At 53.0% G+C, this 13,039-nt stretch overlaps 7 protein-coding genes across 7 annotated transcripts; 5 read left to right on the top strand and 2 right to left on the bottom strand.

The window, feature by feature from the left end:
• Positions 1 to 230: 230 nt before the first annotated feature.
• On the top strand, positions 231 to 2,578 carry M409DRAFT_21852 (uncharacterized protein; the record flags this gene model as incomplete). The annotated part of the gene is made up of 6 exons (XM_033806060.1): positions 231 to 253; positions 309 to 438; positions 512 to 636; positions 690 to 970; positions 1,022 to 2,358; positions 2,411 to 2,578. The coding sequence occupies 6 exons, from the start codon at positions 231 to 233 to the stop codon at positions 2,576 to 2,578; spliced, it is 2,064 nt and encodes a 687-aa protein (XP_033668588.1).
• A 588-nt stretch (positions 2,579 to 3,166) lies between these two features.
• Positions 3,167 to 3,853, top strand: M409DRAFT_21851 (uncharacterized protein; the record flags this gene model as incomplete). Its single annotated transcript, XM_033806059.1, has 1 exon — positions 3,167 to 3,853. The coding sequence occupies one exon, from the start codon at positions 3,167 to 3,169 to the stop codon at positions 3,851 to 3,853; it is 687 nt and encodes a 228-aa protein (XP_033668587.1).
• Positions 3,854 to 3,949: 96 nt separating this feature from the next.
• Positions 3,950 to 4,360, bottom strand: M409DRAFT_21850 (uncharacterized protein; the record flags this gene model as incomplete). Its single annotated transcript, XM_033806058.1, has 2 exons — positions 3,950 to 4,204; positions 4,262 to 4,360. The coding sequence occupies 2 exons, from the start codon at positions 4,358 to 4,360 to the stop codon at positions 3,950 to 3,952; spliced, it is 354 nt and encodes a 117-aa protein (XP_033668586.1).
• A 532-nt stretch (positions 4,361 to 4,892) lies between these two features.
• M409DRAFT_21849 (uncharacterized protein) lies at positions 4,893 to 5,979 on the top strand (the record flags this gene model as incomplete). Its single annotated transcript, XM_033806057.1, has 2 exons — positions 4,893 to 4,904; positions 4,963 to 5,979. The coding sequence occupies 2 exons, from the start codon at positions 4,893 to 4,895 to the stop codon at positions 5,977 to 5,979; spliced, it is 1,029 nt and encodes a 342-aa protein (XP_033668585.1).
• Positions 5,980 to 6,771: 792 nt separating this feature from the next.
• M409DRAFT_65823 (uncharacterized protein) lies at positions 6,772 to 8,310 on the top strand (the record flags this gene model as incomplete). Its single annotated transcript, XM_033816681.1, has 3 exons — positions 6,772 to 7,695; positions 7,753 to 8,073; positions 8,128 to 8,310. The coding sequence occupies 3 exons, from the start codon at positions 6,772 to 6,774 to the stop codon at positions 8,308 to 8,310; spliced, it is 1,428 nt and encodes a 475-aa protein (XP_033668584.1).
• A 259-nt stretch (positions 8,311 to 8,569) lies between these two features.
• On the bottom strand, positions 8,570 to 9,826 carry M409DRAFT_53677 (uncharacterized protein; the record flags this gene model as incomplete). Its single annotated transcript, XM_033812438.1, has 2 exons — positions 8,570 to 9,320; positions 9,378 to 9,826. 2 exons carry the CDS (start codon positions 9,824 to 9,826, stop codon positions 8,570 to 8,572), a joined length of 1,200 nt encoding a protein of 399 aa, XP_033668583.1.
• A 1,205-nt stretch (positions 9,827 to 11,031) lies between these two features.
• M409DRAFT_53676 (uncharacterized protein) lies at positions 11,032 to 11,920 on the top strand (the record flags this gene model as incomplete). The annotated part of the gene is made up of 2 exons (XM_033812437.1): positions 11,032 to 11,264; positions 11,338 to 11,920. The coding sequence occupies 2 exons, from the start codon at positions 11,032 to 11,034 to the stop codon at positions 11,918 to 11,920; spliced, it is 816 nt and encodes a 271-aa protein (XP_033668582.1).
• Between the last annotated feature and the right edge of the window lie 1,119 nt (positions 11,921 to 13,039).

The following is a 13,039-nucleotide window of genomic DNA, read 5'->3' as shown; positions in this document are numbered from 1 at the left end:
AAGCGTGAGGCGGAGTGTCGCGCCTCAGCCAAATGCACGCGTTTGATTGAGTCGGCGGAACGAGCCGCCGGGGCAGTTGACAGCTCTCAGGAACGAGCACCACCACGACCGCCAGATATCCCTTCCAATTGCCCTCACCACACCCCTCGCATCGACTCTTGCACGGGCCGTAACCACGAATACAATCACGCGACCACTGTGCTCACTAGCGACCGACAGGAGCAGCGGAGATGGTGGCCACAGGCGTGCCGGAGTAAGAGCATTCGTGGATAAGCACATGTGAAGGTCACGCTGAATAGGAATTGCAGGCTCTTCGAGGATGAATCGCATTCAGTGATCGAGATTCGAACAGACAGCCTCCAGACGCTTAGGGAGCTTGGTCCGCCTGATCTTGTGCATCTCATCAAGCAACCCACCAAATCGTCAACCGCGAAGCAGGTAATCCTCTCAATAGCAACGAGGCGTGTGTAAAGTGCAATCAAGGGGACAAGAATACTGAGCGATGCATTAGGTCGGCGTGTATCACCATGTTACCGGAATCGATGCCTCCTCCTCCGCCAGCTTGGCCGCGTACACCAACACCCTAACCTACGCTCCCAGCAATGCGCCAATGAAAGTTACATCTGGACTGTATTGGTACGCTCGCCCGGACGACCCTCCCAACATCTGCGACTGACTGACCTCAACAGTTGCTACAATGCCTTTTCGAGAGTCGATATGCGAGTACAGGTCCAGATTCCCGGCACTGTGGAAAGCTATTGCGTAGATGAGCGAGGTAATAAGCTTGAAGCAACGGAAGAGCATTGGCTAGAGACATATCTTTGCAGCGTGTTGAGGGCATACTCGTACGCGGACACCGGCTCAGGAGATGTGATCAAGCGCATAATAGGTGTGAGGAGGTTCAATCCCATCACGAGCACAGAGCAAGAGCAGAAGTTCCTGGATGCAGCAGAGAAGCTGTTCTTCAGCGGTAGGATAGGGGAAACGTTCAAGGCAAAGAGAAGCACTGACAAGATAACAGGCTGGCAATTGGGCTCAGATCCAGAGATTCAGGTACCGAACCTCGTCTCGAATCACCTCACATCCGGCTTGCTCCACTATATCAAGACCACGGGGCGGTTCGCGTCTGGCATCAACTTGTTCGAGAAGCTGAGAATGCGCGATCCAGAAATTTCATCACTCCTAGCCCGCGTATATATCGCAGCAGACGAGGAAGTCAAAGCGGTCCGTCTACTTCATGAAGTCGTCCAGGAGCTGCCGATGGACTATTCCATACTCGACTGCCAGGCCGAGTTCTGCAACAAGAAGGGTAGGGGTGATTTGGCGCTCGAAATCGCCAAACGTGGCGTGGTGTCTGCGCCTAGCGAGTTCTGTACCTGGGCCCGGCTAGCTGAGGTTTATGTCGGAATGGAGCAATGGGATATGGCACTTCTGACGCTCAACTCATGCCCAATGTTCACTTACCAGGATAAGGACGCACCAAGGTTGCCCGAGCCGGTTCGGATATCTCTTCCTCTTGCACCAGAAACGATGTGCGACGAAATCGACGATGCCGGTGCGACTCCAGACGCCGATGTGGTACACCCAACGCTGAGAAGGTTGTCTGCTGGTAACTACAAAGGCACGTTCCTAAAGGCATACATTCTGCTCACGGAGATCACGAAGAAGATTGGCTGGGATCAATTACTAAAGATTCGAAGTCAAGTCTTTGTGATGGAGGAGGAATATCGCACCGAAAAGCAGACGACTGGCCGTACTAGCAGGAATGCCAGCACTGTTGCTCTCAGAGGCACGGACACACCTCAGCCAAACGGCCATGGACTGGCAGAAGAAACACCATCAGAAGCTGGAACCGAAGACATGATCAATGGCGAAAGCGAACCCTCAATTGCCTCATCACACCTTGACCCCGACGTATCCAAACCGTCGACTTCAGTCACCGTCCGCACGAATTCCGAGACACCTCAACCCCAACCACCCAACACCGACCCAGCGCACCAGTCATACACGCAATTCCAACACAAGCGTCTTTGCGAGCGTTGGCTCGACAACCTCTTCATGGTGCTGTACGAAGACCTTCGCATATATACCATATGGCGAACAGAAGCGTCACAGTACAAGCAACAGCAGTTGGCTTACAAGAAGAGCGCTGAAGAGTGGGAGATTTTGGGTGACTTGGCCGAACGGCTTCACCATCCTGACGAAGCGATCGAAGCGTGGCAGGCATGTCTGGCTACGCGGTACAGCCCCAAGGCGATGAGAGGCGTGCTGAACTTGTACGAGCGGAATGGTGACGGGAGAGGCATGTTGGGTGCGCTGATACGGCTGATCGCCTGGCAATACCGGTGGTATTCAGAGGTAAGAAGTCTTGTCAAAACACGCGTGGTAAATGTACTGACACTTCATACAGTTCTCCCCCGACCTCCTCCTCACCATCCGAAAACTCATCGAAGAAGAAGGCGCGGTCAAAGTCCGGAGCATCATCCAAGCAACAAGCTTACCGCAGCACATCCTTGACTTGACTCATCAATATGCGGCGCTTTGTGCAGCGTTCAGGAGCAGTGGCAGTGATGGATAGAGGGTTGAGTGAGTAAGCGGGTTCGTTCGATCCAGGTCAGATTAGCGGCGGCGTCGAGAGAGATGGGAAATCCAGGGCGGGCGCATTTGTGATGCATGGGTTGTGAGGCAAAAGGGCATTTCTTTCATCGAGCTTTGAGAGGGCCTCGCGATAACCAGCTAAAATAACGGAAAGACCTTTTTGCGAGAGGCAGGCTTCCACTCTTTCTGCATATCACTTCGACTTTCAGTAAAGTGAGAGCGTGGACGGCTCACATGATTTGGAGGCGACAACCGTTCGCAAACTAGATCTGCTCTGCAAACATGATCGTACAAACTCAACTGTTTGCCCGAAGAGGAAATCGTGAGGCCTCACGTATGGTCTTGCGCATTCTAGAAACGTTTCCGCACGTGCGCAGAGGGTGTTTGTACAATCAGCAAAGAAGCTGCGGGGCTTTCGCTGGCATTTGTTTGAGGCTAGATACAAGAGCTGCGGACACCGTGGTGAGATGAAGAAATCGCAGAGTTCAGACTACTCTGTCGCTTCGCTCGTTTTCTCACCAATCTACTCACAATCCACTGCTGGTCCAACTTCCTCCATCTTCCAGCAATGGCACACTGGTGGCACCCCGAGCCATACGCCGAAGACTACCAGCAAGCAGCCTACAATGGCTTCCCTTTCCTCCCCGAATTCGGCCATCGCCGCACTGCACCTCGCGAAGAACCCTTCGTCCACTGGCGTCCATCAGGTGCCGGTGGTCGTGGCTGGTATCAAGGAGGTCGTAAGCTTCATGGATTCAAGTCGAAGAAGTACTGGGCTCGGCCAGTCGATGGCGCTCGTCGTGGTACTCTGGGTCGCATCAAAGACGGCCTGACAGGTGAAGGACCCGACATCTTCGTCGTCGCAAACGGAGACCGCCGCACCCTCCACCGCGACATGCCGTCTCGCAACCACTGGAGCCACTGGGACAGCACCGGGCTGCGCTGGCTTGACGATGGAAGAGATGCAAACTGGCGCAGTCCAGTCGAGGATATGGATTGGTATCCGCCAGGTAACTTGGGGTCGACGCCGTGGGCGCGGAGAGATCGTGATGAGGTGTACAATTTCCGGACGAGGAGGTATGATGATCTTCGGCCGGGCAACCAGTGGAAGTTTTGGAGTGATGCGCATTGGCCCAAGGGGCAGAGGAAGAGGTATGGTGTGCCGACTGCGTGGAGGGAGTGGGATGGGCATTGGAATACGACGGTTGATGGGAGTGCTGGACGGTGGCCTGGTGGTAGGCCTTTGCGGTGTTGATGTGGAGGTGGTGCGGGGTTGCTGGTGGTGGCGATCGAGGTCGTTCGAATCGATGTCGTGAGGCGGTCCGGTTGAGCTGCGGTGCTGGCAAACAGCTCACCTGCCATCAATCCACCCATACCGCGGCACTGTGACCGCCTTGCTGAAGTCGCCATCTTTCTGCTTGCTTTCGTCGGCTCTGGCAAGCAAGCTCTGTGTTTGCTCGGATGTCCAGTTTTCGCGGAAGTCCTTCAGATCGGTGGAGGCAGTTACGGCAGCGTCCTTGATGTCGGCAAACAGGCGCGGCTTGGTGGCACTTTTATACTTCAGAGGTGCGACTATCGATGGAATCGCGGCGCGAAGAGCGTCCAGCTGTAGAATATCGTTAGCAATCGTGTAGGTTGGAAAGATGATTGTTCACAAACGCACCTGATCCTGCAGCTTCTCAAAGTGCGCCAGCGCCGCTTCGTGTTTGGCGATGTCCCAGGCCTGCTGGTCCTCGTTGGTGGTTTTGTCGGTCTCGGCCATTGTTGGTGTTGTTGTAGTTGTGTGGTTGTAGTAGTGGTGATAGAGAGCAAGTCGACTGTCGGCTGCTCAGACGTCCAACCCCAGCCACACGAATAATAAGGTTTACGCCAGTCCATATTAGATATAGCGCACAAAGTCACTTCTACATCACCCAGTGCACTTCACGTTCAACTTTCTTGGGCAACAGGAAAACTCTTGACCTGAAGTCTCAAGTTTGACGCTCCCAACAACGAACGTTGCAAGAAAATCTTCATGAGTCCTATTGACTTGCAGGTTGTACGCCGTCATGCCGCTTGACAGCTTGTCCGCAGGAGTGAAGAGGGAATGCAACGGTATCTAATGTTTGGCCATCTGGCAACGGTGCTGTTGCAATTGCACGAGCGTGAGATTGTACACATTTCCGAGTCATGTTGCTCAAGATATAGCAACGGGCAGAGCCAGGAAAGGGTTCTCTCAAGATCTAGCAGACAGCACTCTCCTGCTCCGGCCATCGAGCTTCATTGGGAAGATCTTCCCGTCACTTACCGCCGCCATGACAGACTTGGTAAGAATGGAACGCCTGATCTACTACACGATACCGGACCTATAACGACCAGCCGCAGGTCACTTACGTCACTCATTTGGCTTCATTTGCGGGTTGTTCATACTTCAACATTGTCTCCGTCAAGCCCAAAGTTCTCAATACATTGCTATTGCCACGAGAAGACGTCTTTACAATGCCCGCACTTCTTACATCACACGAAGAGCTACGTACTCGGATGGAAGCAACAGGAATTTCGGAGGACCAGATCGCCACCGTCTTGAAAGGGTTAAACCCTCCTCCAGGCGAGGCCGACGCCAATCCGCCTCCATATGACCAGCAAGATCGATTCGGCAAACGAGGAGCTCCCGCGCCTCTCCAACTAGCAGAAATACCCACATTTGAAGCCCTTCACCACCGCGGACGCCAAACGACCTTCAAAGTTCATTTCGTCACGAGCGCCGACAACAAAAAAACCTGCCAGAAGATTGTGCTGGATGGCCTTCCCAAATCGCAGGCGGCATGGACTGTGGACTTTTTGCAGAAGACAGGTTTCAGCAAGGAGCCCAATCTCCGCATGTTTCGACAAACCGACAACGGTGAACGGGGCCATCAGATTTGCGAATGTGTCTTCCACCATCGAGTGAACCAGAACGTCGAGATTAAACATCCGTGGTACACCTGGGAAGGATGGAACCCAAACACTGAAGTGTGGAGCTCCGACACCGGTTTCTTGGACGAGACCTGGATGAAATGGCATTACGATCTCTCGGATCCGAGATATCCCGATAGAGCGGTCGTAGTGTGCAAGACGGTGGAGAAGGTTGGGAAACATAGAACGACCAACGAGCCAGCCGTCCTGGAGGTCTGTCGAGTGATTCTCAACAATGATGTGACCCCTGCGGTGATCGAGCTTCCCGAGGAGCCGTGGAAGCATGCCACGGAGGAGCAGATGGACGAGATGATGAGCAATGCCATGATTAATTATTGGCGGCGGCAGATGGGATGGTGGACAAAGCCTTCGTCAGGTGGAGGATCGAGGTCGACGGATACCTCTGGCATTGCTTCGGTGACTGCGTCGGTGTCATCTGTTTGCTAGTGCGAGCTGATGGCGGCATCAATATTGTCCTGGGTCTCTGTGTGCGGCTATGACTTTGATTCCCCCTACCTCTGTTCTTACTATCAGCCATGCAAAACGAGCCAATAGCATGGTGAGGTAGGGCAACTTTCTATCCGTGTAAAGGAGCCCCCGCAGAAGGACAGGCGGACGAATCAAAACATAAATGAACCTGGTAAAGTTCTTACTCCGCGTAACTTCCTGAGCTTAAATTCAACCTCAAATGTCAATCTCAGCCTCTTTCGCTATCGCACGCGGGCACCGTGCCTCAATATTTGTGCAGAGACACAGCTCCATTGAATCACTCGGTCTGGCTGTCCGTGAAAGGCATGCGCTTCGCAGTCGTGGAGGCTCGTTGCTATTGCCCATTCTCTCCTCGAACCCTTCACAAGGCCAACTCAGGGGCAAACCGCTCCATTACGGTTGTAGAGGTGCCTGCGTTCGTCCACGGAAGATGACCGCAGGAAGATCAACAGGTGCAGCTGCAGCTCCATGCTCTACAGTCGCGGGCCTGCTCAATCCAATCAAAAAGATCGTCCGAGGCGGTCGTGGAGATGTGGATCGTACCTATTGAGTTCCGAAAGGTTTGTTCCTTCCCACTTCGCATAAATTCTATGCCACTACCTCGAAAGCACACAAGCCATCAGTCGACTTTTGCTCCACCATCCGCGGGTTATATTTTTCATCCCCCGAAGAGGCCCCCAGGAAGCCACGTTAACAATGGCGATCAAATCGAGCTCGGTGCACAGCGTGCAACAAATCGACGCCAATAACATGGCTCGAGTGGGCCGGAAACAAGAACTGAAGCGTCAGTTCAGTCCTTTGGCTATGATTGGCTTCTCGATGGTCATGGCCGTCACCTGGCAAGCTACTCTGTTCGTAACGACCTTCAGCCTCCCCAACGGCGGGCCTGCTGGCGCCGTTATCATGTATCTTTTCACCGCTGTCGGCCTCACATTCACCAGCCTTTCACTCGCCGAGATGGCATCCATTGCTCCAACTGCAGGCGGACAGTACCACTGGGTGTCGGAACTAGCACCTCCATCGATTCAAAAGCAGCTGAGCTTCATCATTGGTTGGGCCGCCAACTACGCTTGGCAGAGCTTCCTGTCATCAGCCACGCACGGTGCCGTTTCTATCATCCAAGGCCTCATCACGCTCTACCATCCCGAGTTTCTGCTTACACCCTGGCAGCAGGCACTAGTTGTGATATTGCTGGTCACAATCATGGCTGCCGTCAATGTCGGTTTACTGGACCGTCTACCAGACTTGGAGTTTATCGTACTCGGAGTCAATACCCTAGCTTTCATCGCCTTCGAGGTTACTATGCTGGTCATGGGCCCCAGGGTGTCGGCTGCCCAGGTCTTCCAGAACTTTGAGAACTTTTATAACTGGCCGACGATGGGCGGTGCTGTCCTGGCTGGTCTCTTCGCAGCAATCTCGTCCCTGACATATGCCGACAGTGTCGCCCACATGGGCGAGGAACTCGAAAACGCTGCCGTTTGGTTGCCCCGTACGATCATCTTAGGCGGCCTCCTGAATTACTTGTTTGGATTCATCATGCTCCTGACATTCTTGTTCCGAGCCGAAAATATACCACAAGCCCTCCAGGCTAATCCGACGACTCCATTTCTTGCCATCCTCGAGAATATAACCGGCAGTAAAACTGCGGACTGCATCATGGGCGTATACATTGCTGTAGCATTCTTCTTTGGCGCTCTGAACATGGTCTCAACTGCTTCAAGGCAGCTCTAGGCTTTCTCTCGGGATGGTGGCGTGCCATTCAGTACGCAGCTCCGAAAAGTCACGGCTTCCGGGGTCCCTTTCAACGCTATCGTTGTGACCTGGGCCTTCAACGTCATCCTTGCTCTCATTGTCATAAGCCCCACCATTGCCTTCCGGATCATCGGAGGTCTCGCTGAGACCATGGTCTTGTCAAGCTATATGATGAGCATCTGCACCGTGTTCTGTCGCCGACTGAAAGGCCCATTGCCCAAGGCACCTTTCTCCTTGGGACTGTGGGGGATTCCAATTAACATCTGCGCCGTCTTATTCACGCTGTTCAGCTTGATCATGGTATGTGTGACACTGGCTCTTATCAAAACAACGCTCGCTGACGGATCTTCACAGGCCTTCTTCCCTACTGTTCCGAACCCAACGTTGGTCAGCATGAACTGGTCGTCTGTGGTTTACGTCGGTCTGGCCATTCTGCCGTTCGTTTTGTATGCAGCTCACCAGCGTCACGTCTACATTCCACCCGTGGAGCTTGTGCGTGATCCCGATGAGGTCAACATCGAATCGGAGAGGAAATGAGAGAAGAGGTCTCGTAAATTGCTATAGATAGCGTTAAGGTGATTCCAAGTTCGATGTATATTCGAATATTGATGTTCCGGCGAATTCGTCTCGAGCATCAAACCTTGGATTCGACCATCTTGGCTGCTTCAACAGCATTACCTGGCCCATTTGATCAAGTGAATGACACTAGGTGAAGTTCTTAGCGAGAACAGAGCTGACCGAGCTGTAGTTTATGACAACAGATATTCGTTAAAAAGTCGACAGAAACTCATTGCGTTCATTGCGGTGTCAGCACCTGTAAAGACATTCCTCGAGGATCATATTCGACTAGATCGACTCGCTTCAGGCCGGCTGACGTGAACAAGGCGCTCCACTCATGATCTGTGCGCTCTTTCGCCGCGAAGCCCATAGCCATGGATATATCGAAACTCGTCGAATAGTGGCGTGTGTCGACATCTCGGATGACCATCTCGTTGACTATAATGACGGAATCGTTTTCCATGACCGCTCGCAGGTGAGTCAAGATCGTCCGGCCTTGCTCGTCTGGCCAATCGTGGAGGATGTGTCGCAGATAGTACACTCGCGCTCCTTTGGTAGGGTTCGGTTGGAACAGGTCAAAAGAAACATGTTCTACCCCGGTGTGCTGCGTGAAAGTCATATCTGGGCGGTCCTGCACCACGACTCTGCCTTCCAGCGTGGGATACTTCTGGACAACATTTAACGCCTGATGGCCATTGCCACCAGCGACGTCACAGAATTGCACCCGCCTGTCTTCGGTCTTGTTGACGTCCATGTACTGCTCAAGAGGGAAATTGTGAAGCCACGGGACTGTGTTCTCTTGAAGAAAGGTCATGTGGCGATTGAAGGCGTCAGCATACAATGGCCGAGCGGCCATATACGCAAACATATCCTGCCCCTTGCCAATCGAGAAGGTCCATGCCGTGTTGTTCGGGTCGTCAGGCTCCGCGCGTTTAATTGATTCTAGATAAGCAGGGAATGAGAGAGCCATTGGAGCTAGCATATCGACCCTACGACAGTCAGACTAGCACTGGAGGAGTTGACCTTGACAAAAGTGGGCGCCTTACGAGACGAGAATGGCGTCCTTGACGCTTGGCTTAGCGAGTCGCTCGGTACCCTTGCTGGCTCGAAACGTAGTCCGATCTACCTGCTTGACCATGTCGTGGGCCGCCCCGTAACGCAGAAGTCGCAGCATCAGGGCACCATCTACTCCTGCCGTGGCAGCAAGAGCATCCGCCTCGACGGCAGTCGGAGCTTGTATGACCAAAGTAGTCCATATGTTCAGCTGGCACCCAATATGAGCAATAGCGAGATCGAACCCCGTAGTTGCCAAGCTCTCCGAGATGCTACCTGCCCCTTGGAGGCGCAGATTTGCTCTTCTTAAAGCCTCTTCAACCCGGTGTCGAAGCTGTGCATCCGCAACGAGACCTTCATGAAGGCGGTCGCAGAGCCCATCGTCGTGGACGATCTGCTCCAGATGAGCCACTGTGGCAGTCAGCTTTGCCAGCTCGGCCATGGTGTGTGTGCGAATGTTGGTTCAAGGTCCTGTTCAATGAATGCCATCGGAATCTAACCTTCACACGTCGTTTTATACTGCGGGCTCTGCAAGGTTCTCGTTTACGTTTGTGCATGCGCATGCGGTAGTTATTTGCATGCCGTCGAGATCTCTCGCTCTAGCGTCAAACTCTGTTGCCCACTGGCCCTCTTGGCGAAGTATAGGGTTACACATATATACGCGGTTTGTCGGAAAAGTGGTAAGCTGCTCTCTTGCCCAAAGCCTGTCCTTGAACCGAGTGCTTCTCACACATGTTTCTATACACAGCCTGCAAAGTTCTTAGCTGCTGAAAGACACGCTCTCTTGTGGTGTACTCTTCTGTACATGCCAAATCTGACGCGAAGTCCGGATGATTGTCTTCATCGCTCTTAGTAGGTCCTTAAGCGGCGAGGAGTTCGATACCGCATGCTGTTCATTGCACTCTGCCCCAATGGTTCTGGCGATTGCAGCAACTTAATGAGAGGAAGCCAAAGGGCACGGTACTCTGCAAATAATACATAGTGCCTAGGTCCAGCCTGGGTTGGATTTCAAACCATGCTCACAAGATGCTGCTCTTGACGCATTTGCTCGCAAGCGTACTCGTCGCCCTTGCCTTAGTGGATGCGAGGCAAAATCTCAGCTGCAAAGTCACGCTGTCCGATCGCACATGGCCTTCAAAAGAGAATTGACAGGACTTGAACGATACAGTCGGCGGACAGTCGATCAAATCCACTCCACCTAGCGCTGTGTCCATAGTCCAAGTGTCGGGCGCGAGTCTCTACTGTCGGTCTTGCAGAGGCATTGGCGGCATGCCCAAAATACAGATGCTGGGCTTCCCGCATTGTGTCGAATTCTTTGGTGCCGTCTCAACTACGCTCTTACAATACGCAAATCCTGGGACTATCATGGCAAGCAGTGATCGTCAGCATCACTCACTTCGCCGGTGACCGTATCGAGAACTTGACCTTACCCACAATTGCCAGGCGCAGCGATCGAATGTCTTACCTATCTAGGACTTCCCGAGTCTTCATCTTGGCGTCGTTGAACTTGGAGACCCCTCGCGGTCCAGTCCGAGGCTCGTCTTCTTCCCATCGCCCTGTGTTGTACTTAAAGTCCCTGAAACCAACCCTGCTGTCCGGGTGGAAGAGAGCCAAGTGTGCGACGTCCAACGTACTTGCAGGCCACAGATGGCCACGACCGCGTGTGCACGCGCCTGGTCGATCGCCGAGATCCGCGACCAGATCCTCCTGGAGCTCCCTTTACATGAAATCTTACGCAATCTCTGTGTCTGCCGAGACTGGGCCAACTCCAGCAAAATCCTAGAAGTTGTCTTCCTCCGGCCGACGAACACTCGCATTCATGAGCAGTATACCTGGCCTAACGGACTGCCGGTCTTGCCAATTGAGCCATACAAGAACGAGTACGAATTGGAAAAGGACAAAAAAAACACTCCGTATCTTGACTATAGTACCCACTTTGAACCCGTTTCTTAGTACATTCTACCGGGGATGGGACTCTAACCAGCGGGGCTATCTCGAACGTGGGCTCATCGATGGCCAGCAAAGCGCACTAGGAATAGAGTGGACTCTGTGCAGAGGGCCAGAGGTCTTTCATCGTGAGATATCATCATGGCGGAGAATGCAGGTGATGCAACCTGCCGCGACAATCTTAAAGTTTCAGTGTTTCGGCATGGAGGTCGCTGAAAATGGCAACGACCTCGCCGTACGGCCACCGGATGAAATCGACGAGAATGGTACTGGCGACCGCCCGATCAAGGTTCCTACTTTTGGCACTGTATACGAAGTTAGTAATCCAGGTGGCGTGACACTCGGCGATTTGATCGACGCTTTTCGGAGGCACTGGAAGGTGTGTCCGGACTGTGGACACTTTCCGGATGTATATGATGCTGCCGGGAATGTCTTGAAAGTATGGTGGTTCGACGGCATGCGGCATATGCGTGTGGTAGGTCGAGAGTCCACAGGTATTGAGATTGCGGAAGCGATCACCGTAGAGGAAAGGGTCTTGAGGCTCGACTGGAAGGGGTGGTTCAAGTGGAAGGAAGACGGATTTCCGTGAGGATGAGCCGTGTCTCTTACTAGTCTCGACAGTAAACTTCATCTTGTTGTTTTCGGATGCACATCTCGTCTAGGCGCTACGTTCGGGGCATACTGCAACATAGCTAGAAAACGTACAGACCCGGCTATCCTATATACATTTTTGAGCCCTTGCAGTAGTGCGTAGTACAATTGCTGCAGCATGATTACGGCATTCAGAAAGTAGACTCACTTATACCAAGACAATTTCTCCGATTTCATAGTCGCTCCCACATCTCGCAGCATCGAGTAGCTCCCCTTTCATCATCCCTGGAACATAGCTAGAAGTCCAGGGTCAGCATGGATTTCAAAAGTGTGGCATCCCGTTACATACCATTCCCCAATGAAGCGGTACAGATTCTGCTCTTCGCGCTGACTGTGGCTGCTTAGGTCTCGCCTGGACACTTTGTTCCGCGACAAGCGATCCACGACTCTACCAAATCTGTCCTGGAAACCTGAGGATCGAGTGTCCGTGATACCTTGGTACTGATCAGGAGGTCTGAGTGCTCGGAGGACATATGGGGTCTTCCCGCCCTCAAGTATGACAATGCTGTCTCCAGCTCTTGCCGCGGATGGCACTAATCCTTCGAAGCCGTTCCCTGTACTGCACCACTGCCGACGATAGGCCAAGTCAATATCGAGTCCGGCAAGAAGTCTGCTTTTGCGCCTGGCTTTGTCCGAGGTGTCGACGATGGTGCTCACAACAAAACCTTGGAGATGAAGTCGGCGGAAATCACGAACTTCTTCAATGCCCCTTAACACGTCGCCGCCTGCACGAAAGCCTGAGCCCCCGCCAGACGTCAGGTTCTCGTACAGTAAGGGCCTCCGTTCGCGTTGAGTTTCATCTGAAATGAATGTGCTCGTCCAGGACGGGAGCTCCGTATCCACTTCATTGGCCTCAAGCATGGAGAAGACGTCCAAGTTCTTCGCACTGCTGATGGCATGGGTGATGAAATCCGCACAAACTTCCGGCAATGCCTTCGCATAATCCGCCACGATGGCCAGATTTGGCACAATAGGCAGCAAGGCATAAAATCGATCGACGGGAAACGTCACACGGTGCAATCGAGTGGCATAAAGCGTCTGTGTGAGCGACAGCTCT

Source organism: Zasmidium cellare (assembly GCF_010093935.1).
Source record: "Zasmidium cellare ATCC 36951 unplaced genomic scaffold M409scaffold_14, whole genome shotgun sequence".
NCBI classification, from domain to species: domain Eukaryota; kingdom Fungi; phylum Ascomycota; class Dothideomycetes; order Mycosphaerellales; family Mycosphaerellaceae; genus Zasmidium; species Zasmidium cellare.
This window is presented reverse-complemented; position numbering and strand designations above follow the sequence as displayed.